The sequence below is a fragment of the Fukomys damarensis genome, unplaced genomic scaffold, assembly GCF_012274545.1.
Source record: "Fukomys damarensis isolate Sample0158 unplaced genomic scaffold, DMR_v1.0_HiC HiC_scaffold_6, whole genome shotgun sequence".
Classification (NCBI taxonomy): domain Eukaryota; kingdom Metazoa; phylum Chordata; class Mammalia; order Rodentia; family Bathyergidae; genus Fukomys; species Fukomys damarensis.
The window spans coordinates 32,535,806-32,558,014 of record NW_022900918.1 but is presented as its reverse complement, the minus strand read 5'-3'; the positions used below and the strand labels follow the sequence as shown (position 1 = coordinate 32,558,014).

The 22,209-nt window shown below is 37.8% G+C and overlaps 1 protein-coding gene across 5 annotated transcripts in view; it reads left to right on the top strand.

Moving 5' to 3' along the window:
• The first annotated feature begins 11,472 nt into the window (after positions 1-11,472).
• Positions 11,473-22,209, top strand: part of Dock9 (dedicator of cytokinesis 9) — a 216,531-nt gene continuing 205,794 nt past the window's right edge. For 2 of the 5 annotated variants that reach the window (XM_010604593.3, XM_010604592.3), the window contains exon 1: positions 11,476-11,916. In XM_010604593.3, coding sequence (XP_010602895.1) covers positions 11,755-11,916 — 162 coding nt within the window. In that variant the 5' untranslated portion in view covers positions 11,476-11,754. Of the gene's footprint in view, positions 11,917-22,209 lie in introns of all 5 variants that reach the window. The other 3 variants (XM_010604588.3, XM_033760955.1, XM_033760957.1) reach the window with 3 other exon arrangements.

The window sequence follows — 22,209 nt, the reverse complement described above, 5'->3', positions numbered from 1 at the left end:
ATATGGAGATACCTCAAAGAGCTTGGACTGGAGGTTCCATTTGACCCAGCCATCCCTCTGTTGGGTATCTTTCCAAGAGAACTAAAAGAATCATATCACAGAGAAGTATGTGCACCCATGTTTATAGCGGCACAGTTTGTAATAGCTAAATCTTGGAAACAACCTATTTGCCCATCCGTTGGAAACTGGATAAAGAAGTTGTGGTTTTTCTATAAAATGGAATATTACTCAGCCATAAAGAGCGAGAGAATAGATTCATTCATAGGAAAATGGATACATATTGAAGATATACTCCTAAGTGAAATAAATAAGTCCCACATGTGTAAATACCAAATAGTTTCCCTGGTGTGAATATTCTGCAACAATGCATAAGATTCTAATAAGATTACTGACATTTAGAAATGGGAGGAAAGGAGCTAAAGGTGTAGGGAAGGTGTGATACGTAGGGGAAGAACAAAAAGGGAAAAGAAAAAAATGTGAGAGAATGAAAAGATGAAAATAAAGTGTTTGTAGATGGGGAGGGGAGGAGGGGGTGAAGGGAGGGCAGAGGTAAGGGGAAAAAATGAGAATCAAGACTTGCCATGTAAAGGTACATGATCCCAACAATGAATGTAACTGTACTGTATCCCTAAATGTACCAATAAACTCAATAAAAAAAAAAAATTGTTGAGTTCATTAGTCTGTGCTGTTCTGTTGGGCCAGTTGTTATAGGTGATGGTTATGTGATGAGACTGGTGAATTCCAACTGCCGAGAGATGCTCCTTAATAACTGGTACATGCAGTGGATTATAAGTTGCAGGCCATGAGCCGTTAGTGGTCCTAGAGATAGTATTGTGGGCTATGACTAGGTCCCCCCCGCTTCCTCTACTTTCCAGTGAACTATAGTAGACTTGAGAGGTTGGAATAGCAAATAACCATGTAACACATGTTGTAAACGCAAATGTTTTTACACACATTTACTTTATTATAATTAAAACTCTTACTATGATCTATGGTCCCAATACTTTGAAAGCTATATTTGAACTTGTAGTTTCCCTAACTGCAACCTCTGGGGCTTTAACCAGAGTTGATATCTCAGTCTCACTCCACATGGTGTCAGTGTTGGCCACAGTCCTTCAGTGGATCTGCTCATGAGAATGGGTTTCTGTGGAAATATTATTTCCTTAGACAAGGTCAAAGGATGACCACCATGAAGGCGATCACCCATAAAACTTAACTTTTCAAGTTGTTTATGTGATTAAACAAGACTAGTAACCATTCTATGCTTGGTATCTGGCATGCAGCAAGAGTTAGTTACATAACAACTATTAAAATATCTTCTGCTGCACTCTTTATATAATGTTTACCTTTAAATCTTCCACTAAAATTTATACTTAAAATTTAAGTCTCTTATATTGGTTAGATGACTAGACTGGCCTAAAGAGAGCCAATTTTCTGACTTGAATAAAATTCCATATATCCTGTTACTCTCTTTCCATCCCTTCTCTGACTTTTTAACCAAATGACATTTTTGTTTTCTTGGATGTTGAGAGTCTTTGGCTAAAGCAAAGATGGAAATTCTGTGGGAAAGTATCTGTAAAATAAATTTCTTTGAATGAATTGGGAAAAATGGCTTGGCTCTCAGGACCAGACCTGGCTTTACATAATGAATAAGCCAAAATTACTGACCAGACAAAAGGTTTCCATTCAGTGTTCTATAAATTTAAAGCACAATAACTTTTGACTCGCCTTGGATAGAGAAACCATTTTAATGTTCTCTCCTATACTCTCTTTTGTGTATACACTGCCAGAAATGCTTCTGGGAATTTGTGCTGTCAGAAATAGTGACATGTTTTAGAAAGACACCTATATTAAGCATAGGGCGCCTTTAAGAAAAATGGAGCTTTGTAAGGATGCCCCTCCTGATATGTCCTATTTTTTTTTTTTTTTTTTTTTTTTTTTTGGTTTTTTGAGACAGGGTCTCACTATGTAGTTGAGACTGACTGGAACTCACTACGCAGCCCAGACTGATCTCGAACTCACAGTAATCCTCCTGCCTCAGCCTCCCGAGTGCTGAGATTACTGGTGTGCATCACCACGCCCGGCTCTGTCTGGTTTTTTAAAACACCTTTATTCAGGATATGATTTACATACTATATAATTAATCCATTTAAAGTGTATAATTCATTGGTTTTCAGTATATTCAGAGTTTTACATCTATCACCACAGTCAATTTTAGAATATTTTTATTACTCTCTAAGCAGTCTTTAGCCATCACCTTTCCAACTCCACCCTGCCCAGCCCCTTAGTTCTAGGTAACTGTTAATTTAATCTACTGTTGCTGTAGATTTGCCCAGTGTGGACATTTCATGCCAGTGAATTCATGCATATGTGGTCCTTTATGTCTGGCTTCTTTCACTTAGTGTAATGTTTTCATTAGTATTATAACATATACAAAACTTCATTTCTTTTTATTGATTTATAATATTCCATCTATATGCCGCATTTTGTTGACCCATTTATCTCTTGGTGGGCATTTGGGTTGTTTGCAATTTTTGTGTATTGTGAATAATGCTAAGAATATTCATGTGTAAACTCTTGTGTGGACATACGTTTTCAAATGTCTTGAGTATCTACTTCTTAGGCTTGCATGGCTTTGCTGTATCACATAATAACTGTGTTTAACCATTTAAAGAACTGCCAGACTGTTTTCCAAAGCAGCTGTCCTGTTTGGCATTTTCATCATCAGTATGTGAGGATTTCAGTTCCTCATTAATACTTGTTAGCTGTCTTTTTAATTTTAGCTATTAGGTTTTAAGTGACATTTCATCGTGGTTTTTGATTTGTATTTTCTCAGTGACTCTTCACTTGATTAATGGCCATCTTTTCTTTTTTTTGGTCCTGCCTGCTTTTAATTGGCAAGGATAAATAGCAGTATGTATAATCTCTCCGATTCTTACATGTAGAGTGGTTTCTGTCTTCCTTAATGCAGTTTAGTCCACTTAAGCATCAGGGAATGTTTGATTGAAGTAATACTCTTTAAAACAGAGTTACAATTAAGCCATGACTCAATTGGGTACATATAAAAAAAGAATGTTTTGAACATTCTGGGTTTTGTGTCTTTGTAAAAAGAAATTAAATCCTTAAAGGAAGGAATCAGTAAAGGTTTTATGAACATCTGTAAGCCAAAATACAGATTCTATTTAATTCCTTTGACCTGACTAGAAGCCTAGACATGAGAAGTATGTATTTTCTTTTGTTCTTTTTTTTGTTTGTTTTTTCAAAACTAGACTATTCTGAAAAAAAAAAAATCTTTTTCTCCTATATTTTAGAGAGGTAACCACTTTAATGTCTTTATTTCTTACTACTTACTTTTTGATTAATTAATTGAAAATCTGACTAATTTGCAATAATATAAAAAATGTGAAACCCACTTTTTATGATGTGTGAATGTTTTATGGTTTCCTTGTTGCTCTCAGGGAATACTTATTCATGTTGAGACAGTATTTCTATACTGTCACAATTACAATGAAAGAGTTAAGACAGCTGCTAAAATTAATTGAATGCAGAATCAGAGTTTTAGTCTCTTATGTCATTACAACTTTTCAACAGCCATAATTCCATATTCAAGGGACTGAGGACTGTAAACTATTGTGATCTTGCATTTGTAAATGCATTATACTGTGTACACACACACACACACACACACACACACTTTTTATTGTTTAAACTCAGTATACCTTGGTGTAACTTGATTTTTTCAGATGTCTGCCTGAAATAGAATTTCCTTAAGAGGCTGGTGGAGGCCAAGATCAGGTCAGTGAGTCCTGATTTCATTATGTTGCTGAGTTTGTTCTGCTTCCTTGTTGTTCATTTAATCTTATTTATAGCTGGGCCTTTGGTGTTTCCTGTGCTCCCTTATGAACCTTTGTGCCATCAGTCTTCCTTCACCTGGCACCTTCCCTCCAGATATGTTCAGGCAGTTAGGCCAATAGGTGAGCTCCTTTGGCGCCTTTTCCTATTTAACATGGAATCAGCACTTATGGGTTTATTGGTTTCTCTTCAAAGAACTGAGCTTCCTCAGAAGGCATGATTTTGCTCTGTGACCTCCCATAATGATAATGAGCTTCTTCAGCTTGAGGGGGCAGTTAACCCACCAACCTCCATTGGTTTGTTCTCATAGTTCTCAATGGAAGTAGTAGAAATTGTATAGACAATAGGAATTTGAATCTTCAGTTGTCTTTTTTTCTCTGGTGGTACATAGCTTTTTCCAAGGTCAGTACCAAGTGGAATGAGGAAATAGAAAATAAATATCCTGAAGCCTATCCTTTTCCCTTATCTGCCATTTGTGAGGGGCTGAGGGACCAAGAAAGAGAGGGGGGAGAAAAGACTAGTTCTCTTTGCTGATTTTGTGTTCTTATATTTCACTTGTTTGCAGAAGTGATGGGAGAGCAGTACTCAGTAAGTTAGTTTTCTTTTTAAATTGTGTTAAGAGATATGTAACATAAAAGTTGTCATCTTAACCAATTTTCAGTATGTAGTTCAGTGGCATTGAATACACCCGTATTATGCATCTATCCCCACCCTTTATCTCCAGAACTTTTTCATCTTCCAAAGTGAAACTTCACACATTGAACAGTAACTCCCCATTTCCCTTCACCCAACCCCTAGCAACCTCCATTTACTTTCTGTCTCTATTAATTTGACTCTTCTGGGTACCTCATATAAATAGAATCATGCAGTGTTTCTCTTTTTTCTATCTGGCTTATTTTACTTAGCATAAGGTCTTCAAGTTTCATATTACAGCATATGCTAGATTTCTTTAATCTTAAAGACTAATATTTCATGTATATATATTTCATTAAACACACACAAATATAGTAATGATGCAGTGAACATGGGTGTACACATTATCTCAAGTCCTGGCTGTCGTCTCTTTTGGGTATATTCCTTGAAGTGGAATTGCTGGGTCACATGATAATTCTATACTTAACTTTTCTTCCTTTTGGATCTCTGTTTTGTATTGAAAACTAACTAGACACTCCCTCTCCCCCAACAAAACAAAACCAAAGCAAAATGAAATGATTGTTTGATTCATTTCTTTTGAGAGACTCTGGCTATCTCTGAAAGGCCACGCCCCTTCATCTATGTAGCCAGGTGGGCTTGCTTCCACCCTTTTGCAGGGCCACTCAGTGCGTTCAGTGAATGTTCAGAGTAGTACACAGGGACTGTTTGTCTCCCTAGTATTCAGCACCAACAAGAAAAAACCTATGTTGCTTTGTTTTGTGCTTTTGAGAACATTTAAACACCAATGTTAGCAACAGACTTGATTCCAGTGTCTCATGTGGTCATAACTTTAGGGATGCGTTTTTTAACAGGTATAATTTGCTTCATAGCAGTGATACAGAGGGAGAGAGTGCAAGCTTGAGACTCTCAGGGGCCTAAGAGCACCCCTGCTGTCTGGGTCTATCTGTCCTCTGTATTCACTTAAAAGTAACTACTATTGCTGGGCGTGGTGGCGCACGCCTGTAATCCCGGCACTCGGGAGGCTGAGGCAAGAGGATCACTGTGAGTTCAAGACCAGCCTGGGCTACAAAGTGAGTTCCAGGTCAGTCTCAACTACATAGTGAGACCCTGTCTCAAAAAACCAAAAAAAAAAAAAAAAAAGTAACCACTATTACTGGTATTGCAAAACATTCTAACTGAGATTGGGATAATAAGTGAAATGGAATAAGTGTATGAGATTTACATTCCTGAATACATAATGGTGAGATAATTTACCTTTTCCTTTGTTTAAAAAAATATTTTATTGATGGGCGTGGTGGCCCACTCCTGTAATTCCAGCACTCAGGAGGCCGAGGCAAGAGGATCTCTGTGAGTTCGAGACCAGCCTGGGCTACATAGTGAATTCCGGGTCAGTCTCAACTACATAGTGAGACCCTGACACAAAAAACAAAAAACAAAAAACAAAACCAAAACAAAAAAACTCAAAACTTTATTTTTAATAGCACTTCCTTGATTTCCCTTTAAAAATTTTTTTTTCTTAGTTATCACTGTTGAAACTTCACTCCTTTGTGTTAAACTACTTATCCTTCTTTCATGTTCTAGTGCCCCTATTTCCCTCTTTTAATCATTTTTTTTTTACCAACAGAAGCAATATGAGCTTATGAAATCTGAAATTCTCTTATCTTTGCACTTTGTGTCAGACTTTCTGATTTTAGAGGAATTATTCCATTGTTAGTCTTAATATCAGGGAAGAAAAAAAATTAATCTGAGAGGGTGAGTGTGTAACTCAGTGGTAGAGCACTTGCCTACCATCTAAGAGCCCAGCATGTGGTATGTACTAAGCTGTGCCATAAACAGCACTGTGCGCATCTGATGATGTTGATTGAATACCAAATGAATAGTGCCTTGAGGGGCTAAATTACATAAGGTTTCTTTGCTCACTGGGATTCACAGCATTGGTGTTCCAAATACAGATTGTCAGGGATAAAAAAAGCTTGACTGGCTATCAATGGCATTTAAATAGGATGAATGAAACATTAAATTGAATTCTACCCTGTTCCAAATACTGACTGTCAGAGATGAAAACAAGCTTTTCTTATGGACTGGCTATTGATGGCATCTAAATAGGATGAATGATATGTTAAACTGAGTTCTGCACATACTCCATTTAGCTAGGTTTTGTCAAGTGTGGCCTTACATGCATGATATATCATCACTGTATGAGATTGCATTTCAGGCAGTGTAGAATGGAGAGAATTCCACTCCTTTCCTGGCCTTAGGATAGACCCAACGTTTGAAACACAATATTAATTTCAGTTTGTAGTTCTAGATTTTCTAGGTGTGTCTTCAGATTCCTCTTTATAGTTTTTTTTTTTTTTTTTTTTTTCTGGGAAAGGAGTAAGGAAGTCTTCCCAATTCATTTGACTTTTAGAAGACATTTAAAACAGAAAGATAGTTGGCAAGAAGTGAGCTGCAAATGTGAGCAGCAGCTCCAGACGGATCAGGGGACTCAGCTTGGGACCTCTTTGCTGTGGTCTCTGGATGCATGGTTGAATTGGTTGGGACCATTTAGTTGACTAGGAGGTCTTGCCCTGAACTCACTGTCTGTGTAGGCTTTCTGATGGTTTGTACAGCATTGAACCCTTACCTAGATCTAAAATGCACATGCTGAGGGCAGCTCCAGCCACCTCTCGTGTCATATGGTGAGTGTATTCCTGAGAAGTGGGGTGAAAACAACATCTACGAATTGTTAAATTTATCACACAGGGTGATGCTTAAGTTAAACAGCAAAGCTCTTGTAAAATGTAAAACAATTCTTGATTGTATTCTCTTCTACTTTTTTTGGGGACGGGTACTGGGGATTGAACTTGGGACCTTGTACTTGTGAGGCAGGCAGTGAAACCACTGAGCTAAATCCCTGGCCCTCTTCTACTTTCTGATACGAATCTGACAACCTGTGGAGTGGACAGGGAAGGTGTTTCTCTTCTCCCATCTCCCATTTTAAATAGCAGCTTCATTGAGATATAATACATATTGGGGCCACTCTGCAGAAAAAGGGTGGATACCCCCACCCACCAAAAACTTTCAGAATGCTGAGAGTAATGACTCATACACATTCCAGGAGGGCATGTAAAGGTCACACACACACACACACACACACACACACACACACACACACGATGTTATTATGTACATGTACCAACTCTCCAGGAAAAATAAAATCATTATGTACCGCAAACATATCCTAATTAGAAAAAAAAAAAGGTATATTACTCACGAAGTGAGGCTTTCTAGGGGAAAGCAGCGCAGCTCCCAAGCAGGTCTTCAAATAGCTTTTGAGGACAGGGAAAGAAGACTTGCTTGGGGATTTTGTGGTAGTATAGGGAGGTGTGGGGTTGAGGGTTCCTACTAATGGTTTGAATTTACTGCTGAGTGCCAAAAGAAGGAGCCACTTTGACTTTCCTGTCAGCTTTCCCAAAGGTGGACTGAAGGGATAAAAGCTTAAATGCTGTCAGGATCAAATATCAGAAATGAAGTCGAAGCCCTTATTACATTCACATTAAGTCACTTTGAATGTATTCAGTCAGTAATTTTATTAGTATGTGTATTAGAAGCACTGTATAGTTTTGAGCATTTTATTATCCCCAAAAGCAACCCTATCCCCATTAGCAATCACCCCATATTTCCTCTCTTCAGTTCTAGATAAGCATTAATTTATTTTCTGTCTCTATAGATCTGTCTTTTCTGGACATTTCATTTAAGTGTAGTCTGAATTCTTTGGTAATTAGCTTCTTGTACTTAGCATTATGTTGTCAGATTTTTTTCATGTTGCAGCATGCATCAGTACTTTGTTTTTATGGATGCATGATATTCAAGTGTGGATATGCCATATGAGTTTGTCCTAATAAAGGGTGATTGATCTGGAGCATCTAAGGGAAAGGCAGTGGTGGGAGTCACTTGTCAGAATTAGCAGGACAGGAAGATGTGGGCCTGGATCTCAAGAGGCACTCAAAGACAGGCATCCATTCTTGGGAGCTGTGTAAATTAGAGGTGACATTTATAAATGTGAAAGTAAATGTGATCTCCAAATTGAGATATATACTCCTTTAGTGTCTGTACTGTTTGCTAATAGGTTCCATCCATCTCTTCATGCCCTGTGATGAAATTCATGGTAATTATCATTTTAGAACAATCCAGAATCATTCTTTATTGTTTGTTTTGTTTTGTTGTTGTTTTGAGACAGGGTATTGCTATGTAGTCCAGGTTGGCCTTGAACGCAGTATGTAGCCAAGGTTGGCCTCAAACTCATGGCAGTCTTCCTGCCTCAGCCTCCCAAGTGCTGGGATTATAAGCATGCACCACCACACCCTGTTCCTAGGATCATTCTGGTACAGAAAAATCAGTGAAATCAAATTGGAGAATACACACATCTTGAATCATTGGTTATGTCATGCTTCAATTAGCATGAAACCCATATTTTGGTTTTGTTGAGTCCTTTGCTCTCAGTATTTTCTGTTGTTTTTTCCTACTCATTAATTTTGTTTGGAAAATGATTAATATTTAAAATTAATATATTTTAATGCTTATTAATGCATATCTAGGAAGTGTTTCTTTTTTGCTCTGAATGATGGTAGGAAATAGTTCCATTCACTCCTATTTTTAAACATTTTATAGAGGTATGATTTATAAATAAGGTTATACAAATTTAGGGTACACAATGTGATGATTTCACATGGTGAAATGATTATGACAATCAAGTTAAAAAAATCTAGGAGCCAGGGTTTCAGCTCAGTTGGTTCCACTGCCTGCCTCCCAAGTACAAGGTCCCGAGTTTGATCCCTGGTACCAAAAAAAAAAAAAAGAGTCTTATCACCTCACATAGTTACCTTTCTTTTTGGTAGTGAAAACATTTAAGGACATTCAGTACTAACTTAGGGCTTTTAAAGTAAGTCAAATAGAACATACCAGTAGTTTATAATTTGCTTGGGTATCATTTATAATCCTTTGTAAAGTTTGAACATAATCCTTTTTATCTCATATAATATTCTCTGGCTTCTGCACCCAGGATGTCTAAAGTAGGTAATAACAACACTGTAAATTTCTAGGTATTATGTTTTTTTCTATGGAATGAACTGGTCTTTTTTATGGTGTTCTCTTGCAGTATAGAAATTGGATTAATTGATGGAATTTCTGAATTATCAACATGGAGAGTTTAATCCATGTAGTTAGTATCTTATAGTCTTTAGTTTTCAGTTTCTATACAAATGAGTTTGCATGTTATTTATCTGCTTGAATTGTGGTATTTCATGAAGACTTTGATTTCTTAATGGCAGAATATGGGTGAATCTTGAATCTTACAGCTTTCCTTTAACTAACTCACCATATGAATTTGGAATGACCCACAGAGACAGTTTTGTGCATGTGGCCAATATCTCTACCCCTTTGATCTTGTGTGACTAATAGATACACTTTGAGCAAAATGCAGGATATAAAATAAGCCTAGATTTTTGCTTTTCTGTGGGAACTCAGTGGCCAAATTGATCACATAAAACAGACATTTTGGAGTCATGTGACTGGATGATGGTCATTAGTGGTCTTCTTTTACTATATTACTTGGATTTCTGTTACCTGCACACACACATACCCTGCCATACTCAGTTATTCTAATTCTTTCTAACTTGAAATAGATAGAAAATGAAAATTACAGCCAGGCGTGGTGGTGCATGCCTATAATCCCAGCACTTGGGAGGCTGAGGCAGGAGGACCACTTTGAGTATGAGACCAGCCTGGGCTACATACATAGTGAGTTCCAGGTCAGTCTCAACTACATATTGAGACCCTGTCTCAAACCCCCCCAACAAAAAAAAATGCCTGTTGTCTTAAGAAATAAGGAATAGTATCTTAAGAGAAAAAACTTTTTTCTAGATGTTTCTTGTGAGTGGAAGGCTTTCTCTATGTGTGAATGGGTGAAGCATGGTTGTCTTTTAAAAATGTTTTTGTTTGTTTTATTATTTTTTTTTTCTTTTGAGACAGGGTCTTGCTATCTTGATCAGGCTGGCCTTAAACTCATTATGTAGCCCAGGCTGGCCTTGAATTTGTGGCCATCCTCCTGCCTCAACCTCTCGAGTGTTGGGATTAAAGATGTGTGCATGCTTGGCTGGTTGTCTTATATATAGTTAGGCTTTCATTTCTTAGGAAGGAAAATGGCAAGTCAACTTGGCATTGTATCAGTGACAAACTTCTCTATTAGCCATCTCCAAAGATTCACACGAGATTTTAGAGCATCAGTGAAAGGACACAAATTAGTTATGTACCAAAAATTACAGCCATTTTGGCTGTAAGGCTTCAGTGTGCATTTGTCATTGCATACTGGAGCACTGGTGCAGAGGCACATAGCTAGCCAGTGGGGTGACCCTTTATCCATGTTCTCGTTTGCATCTTTGGGTACCAGCAATGGGAACATCCCTTTCAGCAGTGCAGACTTGCTAGCCCTCTCTAGCAAGGAGTGGAGCTGGGCAGAAGTCAAGATCCCTCCAGCAACATTTTGTTCCCTTGTGGTTTGCTGTCAGCAAGCTGTAACCCATACACGAAAAAGGTTGTTTGAAGTGCGCTTACATGTGTTTCCATAGCAGCAGTCATCTTAGCAATTTCACTCGTTTTTGGACTTTTTTTTTTCCTTTTGCTTCTCTGTTCCTCGCCGATGCAGGATTAAACAAACAGCACATTTAGGTCAAGGAAAGAGATATTTGCTAATATAGATGCTAGGCTAAGCATTTTGGGAGGGTGATTTCTTGCAGCAGATGAATATTCTTTGTGCCTTCCAGCAGCTCTTGCAGCACTGTGGCTGTCTGACACTGTCTATTTCATTTTGGGCGGGTTCTGAGATTTAGAACAGTCCCAAGCAAATCACAGGAGCCAGCAGTTTTCTATTAACCCCACTCAAATGTTTTGTACATTTATTCTTTGTATTAACAGTGAAGCAATCCACTGGAGAAACGATATTTTCAAAGTCTTGGTGCATCCGAGGTGTGTCATCTTGATTTTGCACCACCCACCCTCCTGTTTTATATTCGGAGCTTGGATTTTTTTGTCAGGCTGTTGGGCAGAAGCAGATTCTAGTGTGACAGCTTGGAACTTCCCTTCTGTTCCAGTGCCGGTAACTGCCTGTCATGGAGATGGTACAGTGGGAGCTTGTGTCTGAAGAGCCAAAGAAAATGATGTGAAAATGGAGTAGAGATTACTAGAAATCTGAACATCCACACCTTGGGGATGGGTTGCACTACTAGTGTGATTCTGTTCAAAGGCATCCGCACTGTTTTTGAAAGAAACTGTGCTTATATGTGCAAACAGCAAGGAGAGAATAATGTCCTTGAATATACAGCATACAGTTGGACAAAAGAAGATTCAGAACTATTGATCTCCTCCTGTCTGGTAAATGCTGTTTTGCTTTATTAATAAGTAGTTTAATGGTGATAAAGTAAACTGAGCTTTATTTTTAAAGCAAATATATTTATTTTCAGTATGCTTTTATATATGTAGTTTCTCTATATAAATGGGTAATTTATTAAATTTAAATTTTTAGGTGTGTGTTGGTATGTGTGAGAATGGCAGGTATTAAATACATACAGAGAGAGGAGCTGGAGTAAGGTATTACAGAATAGTTTTCTAAGTTTTATAAGCTTGCATGTTATTTGGTAATTTCCAGAAACAATACTTGGCAAAATGTGTATTTAGGGTATTGTATATGTGAACCCTCTTCCAGTGATAGTGAATTATTCCATCCCTTTACATCTAAGCCTTTTACTTGGCTAGGTTTTCCTACCTAATGGCTTGTGGTCAGTCTTTCAATTCAGGGGGAGAAATTTAAAGAGAGCATGAAAGAAAATTGTAATGGATATGAGACAAATATATAGTTTGATTTTCTTAAAATCCAGCTATAATATTTTTGGGCAAAGGGTCAATGAGACTAAAAGGAGGCTTAGTTTGACAGTACATTTCTGTGTTCTGTCCTCCTTCAGGAGGTTCGAAGAAGTGTCAGATCACAGATGGGTGTGCCAGCCAGTGGCCTTCTCAGTATCAGGCTTGTGAAGAAGGCACATATTAGTATCCCCTGCTCAGAATGCCTCCCATTTTTCCTTCTGTTCTTATCACAGTTTTTGTCAAGATGAGTGGAGACAAATATGTGTAAGCTTTTGTGCATCAATCTTGGTGGTAGAACGAGGCATGCAGACATGCTGAAGCCTTTCCCCGTGTGAGGGTCTAAGTCTGTGGAGGGGATGTTGCTGTGCCATTTGCACATTGGGATCAGAGCTAGGCGTTGCAGACTGTATGAGTCTGGGAAGACAATGCATTTTTAGGAAGGGCTTGTCTGATATTAGCACTCAAGATACAGTACTTGGGAGGAGGGAAGGGAGCATCTGAAGCATCAGATGCATTTTGGAAGGCAGTGTTGTGTGTGCACTGGAATTTAAGTGGTGCTATAAACTGCTAAATATTTTAAGCACTGATATATATTGGAATATGCTTTGGAGAATAACTGGTATCAGAAATGTGAAGGACTAGCTCAGTATAGAGCTCTGCTGCATTATTGTACCATGATCCGACAGACTAGACCTACATGGCAATGCCTCTCCCATGCTGCAGGTTGTGCTCCTTTGGGCCCAGCTGACTTGATTTGGTTAACCTGACTTTAATCGACTCCACCTGTGTTTCTTTTCCTTTTATTGCTCAAGAGAATAGTAATCTGGTAGGGGCTTTGTCAGAGCTTTAGACCTCGGTTTCTGAGACCTTGCTTCTGAATATCATGTTGGCTGTACTCTGCTTATCCCCCTCACCTGCACCAACAGGCTGTATGTCCATGTCCCAAGATGTTGCTGGATGGAAAGATCCCAACTGGCCTTCCTTCTGTCCTCGTTGCTTGTGGTCTTCTCTGCGTGAAGCAGGCAAAGTGGGCCTTTGGGAAAGAAAATCAGGCCTCCTCTGCTCAGGACCCATTGGTAGCTCAGGGTCAAACAGAATCCTTGCAGTGGCCTTCAGATCAATTGATAGCACTGCCCACCAGTGCATACTTCCTCCTCTCCATCTCTTTCCTCCTTTCTCTACTTTCTTCACCTTGTTTTGGCCCCCTTGTCTGCCTAACTGTTCCTTCTGTGACATCTCCACCCAAGTATTGCGAAGTTCTTGCCTGGGCCCCTTCAGGTCTCTACTCAGATTACCCTTCTCACATTGGGCTTGGTAACCTTGCAACACTCCCATTGAGCCCTTTCCCCATTGGCTGCATAGTTTTCTGGTAGTATTGAGCTCCCCTGACTACTCCTAGTTCAGAATATGTAATAGCACACGAATAGAAATAATAATTACCAATGTAACATAGAGTATACTTACATACAGTACAAGGATACAATTCACGATGGCTGGAATTTTTGTCTCTCCTGTTCACTACTCTGTTCCTAATCACTAGATCAATGTCTGCCTCATAGTAAGTACTCAGTTAATGAGTAAAGTCTCATGAAGTGGTTTTATTGTCCTGAATGTGGAGAAGCTGCTGAAAAGATAGGTTATAATAACTTTAAAATCAAATTTTTTTGTTGTCGTTGTTAGTTTCTTCCAGTAACTGGCTCATTAAAAAAAAAATCTTTCCTAGCATGTTGACCATTCAGCTCCTTAGAGTTATACTTTCTAACCCTTTTATTCTGGAGTTGTATCAAGAAGTTATGTAGGCCAAGGCTAAGTATTTCATGGGTTTGTGATGGTCACGGTTGACATTTGACTATATTATCTTTGTACATTATTCAGACTGCCTCTGTTGAGAACTGTTCCTCAGGCATTTGGGGACCTATTGCTTTTTAGTTTAACTCATATTTCAATGATCTTGTTTTATTTTATTTTTTTAGATTTTTTATGAGTGCATGTTTACAATACATCATGAATACATTCATTATGGGGAGTTGCTACATATACATATGGCATCTTAGTTCTTTTTACTTATCCTCCTCTTTTCTTCCTTCTCTCTCCATCCGTAAATCCCTTCCCAATCTGCAAAAGGTCTATCTCCCTGTTTTCTATCATCTGTCTTTTATTTGCTCCTTAAATTATTTATACTTTGGGTTTTCATATAAGAGAAACCAGGCAATATTTAAACTTTTGTTTCTGATTTATTTCACTTAGCATTAGGATCTCAAGGTGCATCCATTTTCCTATAAATGACTCAAATTTATTTTTCTTTATGGTTGAATAGTACTCCATTGTGCATATATATCACATTTTCTTTATCCATTCATCTTTAGTAGACATATAGGCCATTTCTAAGATTATCTGTTTTGAGTTGTGCTGCTGTAAACATGGGTATGCACATAGTACTGTAATATGATGTCTTTAATGCTTTTTGGAAGATACCAAGAAGAGATATAGCTAGTTCAGATGAATTTCTAATTTTAGTTTTTTGAGGAATCTCCATACTGATTTCCATCGTGGTAATTCTAGTTTATGTTCTCACCAATAATGTAGAAGGGTTCCTTTTTCTCCATATCCTTGCCAGCATTTGTTCTTCCTTGGGTCCTTGATGATAACCATTGTTTCTAGAGTAAGTTGGAATCTCAGTGTTGTTTTGATTTGTATTTCTTAAATGGTCAAATATGCTGAACATTTTTAAATGTGTGTATAAGCCATTTGTACTACTTCTGAGAAATGTATATTTACTTGCTTTTTATTGAGTCTTATTTTGGGGGGTCTTTTTTGGAATTCTCTATATATTTGTAGATACTAGTCTTCTATTTCAGGAAGACTAACTTATTGCTGGCAATTTTTTTTCTCTATTCTGCAGGCTTCCTCATTCTTCACTTTGTTGGTTGTCTCCTTTGCTGTGCAGACCTTCTTTTTTTTTTTTTTTTAATATGCCAGGGATTGAACTCAGGACCTTGCACTTTAAAGGCAGGCAGCGGCACCACTGAGCTACATCCCCAGTCCAGAAGCCTTTTAATATGCTGTAATTGCATTGGTTGATTTTTTTATGTTATTTGTTGAGCAATTGGGGTTTTGTTCAGAAAATTCTTCCTATTCCTTATATCTTCAGGAGTTTTACAAATTTTATCTTCTAGCAGATTCAATGTTTCTGTTTTAATATCTAGGTCTTTGATCTATTTAAATTTTATTTTGGGTCTAGATTCATTTTTTTTGGATAACCAGTTTTCCTAATACCATTTGTTAAAGATCTGTCTTTTTTCCAGCATATGTTTTTGGGCTCTTTGTCAAAAATATAAGAAGGCTGAATGTACCTGGGATTATTTCTGTATCCTCAGTTCTATTCCATTGACATGCATGCGTGTTTTTTGTGCCAGTACCATGTTGTTTTATCACTGTAGCTTTGTAGTAGAACTTGAAATCCTGGGTTGTAATGCCTTTTGCTTTGCTCTTGTTGCCTCGGATAGCTTTTGCTGTTCTGTGTCTCTTCTGGTTTCATATGAATTTTAGGATTGTTTTTTCTAGTTCTGCCTCTTGTTACTCCCTTCGGTCACATGCATGCAAAGCTAGGCTGACCTTATCTTCAGGCAGATATGGGTCCATGTCAGGGTTCTTAGCCTTGGTTCGGAGGGTGACTGTCCTATGTCCAGCCCAGGTGATACCTCTAGCAGGTAGCTCAGCCTAAAGTGTCAGTGGGTGACCTCATCTGAACCACTCAGTGCCTATCAGACTTGGTGGAAGGAATGTATTATTCATGAAGCTTAGCATGAAAGATTGAGGCCATCTATTCTCCCAGAGAATCTAAATATCTCCAACACTTGCCCATCATTTAGGAAACCATATGCCTGTACTGCCTCATTTTGGTCTCCATGGAATTTTTGCTTCTGAACTGAGGTGTGTGTTTTTTTCTCTTGGCATGTACTGAAGCACAACCTAAAAAATGTCCTGTGAAAGCAATACACATTGCAAGGAGGTTGAAGATACTCTCAATAGTTCACTTGTCCTCAGAGCAGCAAGAGACATTGTAGGCAAGCATGCAGGCTCTAGAGCCAGCTTTTGATGCTTGAAGCCCAAATGCACACAGGACTTGGGAGCTATATGACTGGACAGTTTGCTTAAGTACTCTGTTCTTCACCTACTCTGTTCCTTACCTACTAAATGCAGGTAGGTAGTAACGGTGTTTATCTCATAGCAATATTAAATGAGTGAATATTTCTAAAGCATCTAGGATATAAGTAAGTGCTAATTGTTATTATCATTGTCATTGTATTTTTCAGTGTTTTCTTTATGGGGAACCCTGGAAAAAATTTCTTCTCTCCATTAATGGTTGCACCTTCCTGACATGTACATATACATATACGTAGAGATACATTTACATGTACTATGGTTCTTATAGTTAAATGTAGCCAAGTCTTAGTTAACTGTTAAACCTTAATACCAGAGACCCAATTCTAACAAAATGATCCCTCTCTCTCCCTCTTTCCCTCCCTCCCTGTCCCTCTTTCTTGCTCACTCTCACACTCTCTTTCCTCTTTGCTCTCTCATAAATGATAAGCTGTTAGAGAAGTATACAATGAAGAAAAAAACCTTTTTATGATCATTAAGAATGGCTCTGAAATTTAAAAAATACTGAGTGTAGCCTTTAGCTTTATAAAACTGGATGGCAGTGCAGTCTCCTATTAGAAGATTCTTTTTCTGTTTTAAATAGATGAGTCAGCCCTATGGTGAGTAGTACACCAGGAATGGACTTATCTGGCAATTATAAAATAATTGAATTTAAAATATAATGCACTAAAATTTTGACCATCACATTTGAGGGGCAAGACTGAGTTGAGGTAGATTTGATTCCTGAACATGGATTTTTGCCTAAATAATTTTTCCTTTTACTAGGGTGGTGGTACATGCCTGTAATCTCAGCTTTCTGGGAGTCTGAGGCAGGAATATCATAAGTTTGAGCCTAGCTTGGGCAGCGTGGTGACTTAGTGAGGTCTCTCAAAATAAGAAATAAAAAGGGCCGAGGATGTAGCTTAGTGTGAAGATCCTAGTTCAATCCCCAGTACTGCCATAAAACATTTTTTTTCCCTTTTCTAAGTAATTTTACTATTAGTTCAGCTCATTAAGAAGTAGTCTCAATTGCTTACTTATGTTGGGCAGACAAATGATGAGGATCCTTATTTCTCATTAGTCAGGGTGGCTTATGTGGAGGATGAGAAGGTACTATCTGTGAATGGGGGCCAGGTATAGCACAGCCCAGAACTTTCTGAGTGGAGGGGAAACTTGAATTGAAATAAAATGTAAATTCTATTTCTTCATATCTGGGAAGGTTTATGAGAGGCCTGGCATTATTGACCAGGACTTGCCATATTTTACTCATGATTAGCAATGTCCTATTCTGCTTCCTAAATGTAACTATGGATGAATTGAAGCTGTTGGATTATTCTGTGGATGTTCTCTTTCTGTTAATTATACCTGAAGTGGAAGAAGTTGCTCAGTTATAATTTTGACTACAACTAGGACCATCTTAGCTGGTCAACAAAGAGTAAAATTGAAGGCCAGCTTGTCACAGGGGTGACAAAACTTACTTGTCTCTAGTATCTTTTGTGATGTGATGGGACAATGCAACTCTAGTTTTACTCATTGTGAATTACTATTATTATTATTTTTAGTCTTACCACCTTAAAGTCAAATCTTTAAGGTTTTCTTATTATAATATGTACTGAATATATTTAGCATATAGAATTTTATCAGACTATTCCAGTTTCCCAAGCTAAATGTTGCTTTCTAATTAGAAAAATGATTGGTTATGAAAATGCTTTGACTTAATGGGCACTCACTTAACAGTCATCTATTGGACATGTGCCTTGTGAAAAGATAACAGTTAAGAGTTTGCTGTCTGGCAAGTAAGAGCTCCTGGTCTTGGCTTCATGCCTCTGTGTTTGGAGTCAGGATGCGTGGGGTGGGGGCAAGGGAAAGTGGCATATTTGATGACAAGTGGTAAGTGAAAAATGGCACAGTGCCTGTTCGTTTATTGCCAATGAGTAAAGTAAAGGTTTGGCTTTGATTATTTTAGGTGTTCTTTGATTATACTGTATCTTGTTGCCCTATTGTGTTCTTGAGGAATAAGGAAGGCAGAAGCCTACTTGCCTTCCTTCTGTGCCAGCACTAGGGCCTACAACACTCCTTGGTTCCAGCTGTGGTTGTAGGACCAGGCATTGAGTAGGTCATGTTTTCCATTTTACTTCTAATGTCCTTCCTAATAGCACCCAGTGGATTTTATTGTCTGTTTTGATCATAATAGCAAATTAGGCTGATGCTTTCAAGAAAGAGCCTGTTCTGATTCCTAGATGCATTTCCTGGTATCAGAACTGAGGTTGTTGCACTCAGTTCTTGTTCCTTTGGTGAGTGTGGCCAATGTAGCACAGTAGAAGATGGGACCTTTTCTCAAAGCTTTGTTAAAATTTACCACTTTTTTCTCAATGGAACTCATTTATTCCAATATTTATTAAATTATAAACAAGCAATAACATGTATTGTAGAAATTAACCATTCTTATGTCTAGTTGACAGACATAACTATGATTTAAACATCAGAGGCAAAAACTTCCAGAATTTCATTCTTACATAGCCCTGTTCATAAAAAAATATGTAACAAATTGCTGTGGACTGAATTGTATCCCTTCCTTAGCCTAATTCATATGTTGAACCTCTAACCTCCAATATGACTATATTTGGAGATAAGGTCTGGAGATAATTTAAGGTAAATAAAGTCATAAGGGTGGAGCTTTACTCTGATAGAATTGTATCCTTATATAAAGTGGAAGAGTGGTCCTTTTTCTGCATGTACACGTATGCATGCTTCCATGCCTTCTCTGAATCTCTTTCATGCTTTCTCACCCCACCTTTTATTATGTTACAATACCTAGAAAAACCAAGAGGGCTGTATTAGTTTGGGACATCCTTGGGACAAAAATACCTGACATTCCAGCTTAAAGGAGGAGGTTTTTTTTGGCCCATGGTTTTAAAAGAATTCAGTCTGTGGTTGGTTGGCTCGTAAATGGATAGATGTACTTAGTACTTGGCCCAGTCCACATATTGGTTCCCTAATCTGTGGAGCAGTGGTTGTTGTGGAAAGAAAGGCCAAATGGAGCCATTAGAGTTGCCTTTATCTGGGAAAATAGTAAATAAGAAGCAGTATTGCATCCCTGGAAGAACTGCAGAGATTAATGCCCTCATAAAGGACCTGAGAAAGATGCAGGGTTGGTGGTTCCTACTACATCCATGTTTAACTCTTCTGATTGGCCTGTGCAGAAGATGGATGGATCCTAGAGAATGACAGTGAGTTACCATAAACTTTATTAAGTGGTGACTCCAGATGTAGCTCCTTTGCTTAAGCAGATTAACACATCTCTTGGTACCTCTTATGTAGCCTTTAATTTGGTAAATGCCCTTTTCTTCATATCTATCCATAAGGCCCACCAGAAGCAGCTTGCTTTCCACTGGCAAGGCTAGCAGTGTATCTTTACTTTCTGCATTTCTGTCAGCATTCTGGTCTCCTGAGTTCTGGCCAGAACCACTTACAATAGCTTACTGCGTTCTAGGGCTTCTCTGGCCAGAATCTCTAAACCTTTCCAGACTCCTGCAAACCAGTTCCAAAGGCTTCTAAATTACATAGTCAGGCACAGAAATAACCCACTCACCCACCAAATTTTTGGATTAGCCAGCTTTCCTGTTGCTGGGACAAAATACCTCACATACACGTAACTTAAAGGATGAGGGATTTAATTTTATTCCCAGTTTTGGGGTTTAAATCCATGGTTGACAACTCCAGAGCAGAAGTGGTATGGTGGAAGGGTATGGCAGAGGAAAACTTCTTACTTCATAGAGACCAGGAAGCAGAGAGAAAAGAAAAGAGCTGGAAAGGAATATATATATCTTCTGAAGGTACCTGCCCCCCAGCACCTCTTCCAACTAGGCCATACCTTCTAATAGCACATTTAGCTATGATGAACTCATCCATGGATCAATCCATGGATGAGTGTGTCACCCCATGATCCAGTCTCTTTCCAAAAGCCCCATCTCTACATACATGAGGGGGGCATTTTACATCTAAACTATAATAAGGGCCTTCAACAGAACCTGACTATGCTAGTACTTTGATGTCATATTTCTACTCTCCAGAACTGTGAGAAAATAAATTTCTCCCATTTGAACCACCCAATCTATGATATGTTTTATGGCAACCCAAGCTGATTGACACACAAGTATAATCAAAATGTTATGGTATATAGTCTTATATTTTGCTTTAAAGAGACTCCGTGATAAATCACAATTATTTTTGTATCTTGTTAAGAGCACATTTATGTCTTATTCTTAATGGTGTCCTTTCATTTTATGGATGTAAAATATTTAATGTATAATAACTGTTTTTGTTCTGATTGTAAATTCTATGATGAATACCTCTCTTCATGTACTTTCAACATTTGTCAGATTGTTTTCTTAGCAGATATTTAGACTGAATAGCTGAATCATAGTATATTTACTTTTTTTTGGGTACTGGTATCGAACTCTGGTCCTTGTGCTTGTGAAGCAGGTGCCAGAACCACTGAGCTAAATCCCTGGCCCTTGTATATTTACTTTTAAAGGATTTTGTTATGTACAGTGTTGTATAGTCAAATTGCCTCCATTTAGACTTTGCTGAGATTTTTTAAATTTCAAGACAGTGTGTACTCTTCCCTTTTGACTTTAAGCAGTTTGCTTTCATATTTGCTCTTTATTAAGCTATTGATGGTGTTATCTGTTGAACGGAGCACAGTAACTTGGATTGCTGAATCTTTAGGCAAATAACGAGTCATACTGAAGTTCAGATTCGCACTAATTTAGCTGGGAAGCAAGATCACTAGCATTCTTAAAAATCTCAGGAGAATTCTGAAATGTTCCATTGTGAGGATGGAATGTGTTTGTTCTGGGAGATCTTCACCCTTTTAGAGTTGTTAAAGCTGTTTAAGGGAAAGAGTAGCGGAAATACCGAATGGATATAGATGAATCAAGTTGTTACTGCTTTTCTCCAGTTTTATTTTTCCATACTCATAGCAGTTAATTATTATTTCTCCTATGACCTTAGTAATAATTTTTTTTTTGCAGGAGGTGGTACCAGGGATCAAACTCATGACCTTATGCTTGTGAGGCAGGTGTGGTGCCACTGAGCTAAATTCTCGGCCCTAAGAAACCACTTTTTTATATTTTGAAAGTAATATTTGTTGGCTTTTATATTTCGAATACATGATATTACCAAAAATTCAAAGACTATAGAAAACAATAAAGAGGGAAAAAATTAACCATAACCCCACAGCCCAGAAATCATTACTGCTTAATATGTGATATATTTTTTCTGATATTTTTCTCTGCATATGCGTATATTAGAAGTGGGATATTTCATAAACACTTTCTGGTGACTATTTCACTTAGTAATGTTTTATTATGAACTTTTCTTACGCTTATGTTCTGCTAAAATATGGTTTAATATGCATATATGTCCATTGTAATATATGTGCTAGAATTTATTTAAATATCTCTGTTGTTAAACATTTAGATTGTTGTAAGTTAGGATAATAAAGGGCATTATTACCCAAAAATACTTGTGTGGCTCAATATTTTTGTAGGTTAGATTTATAAAAGTGAATCTGTAAAGGCAAGAAGGAATTTTTTAAAGGCCTTTTTTAAAAAGGCCTTTTAAGGCATATTGTTTTATTTGCTTGGTGATTGATAC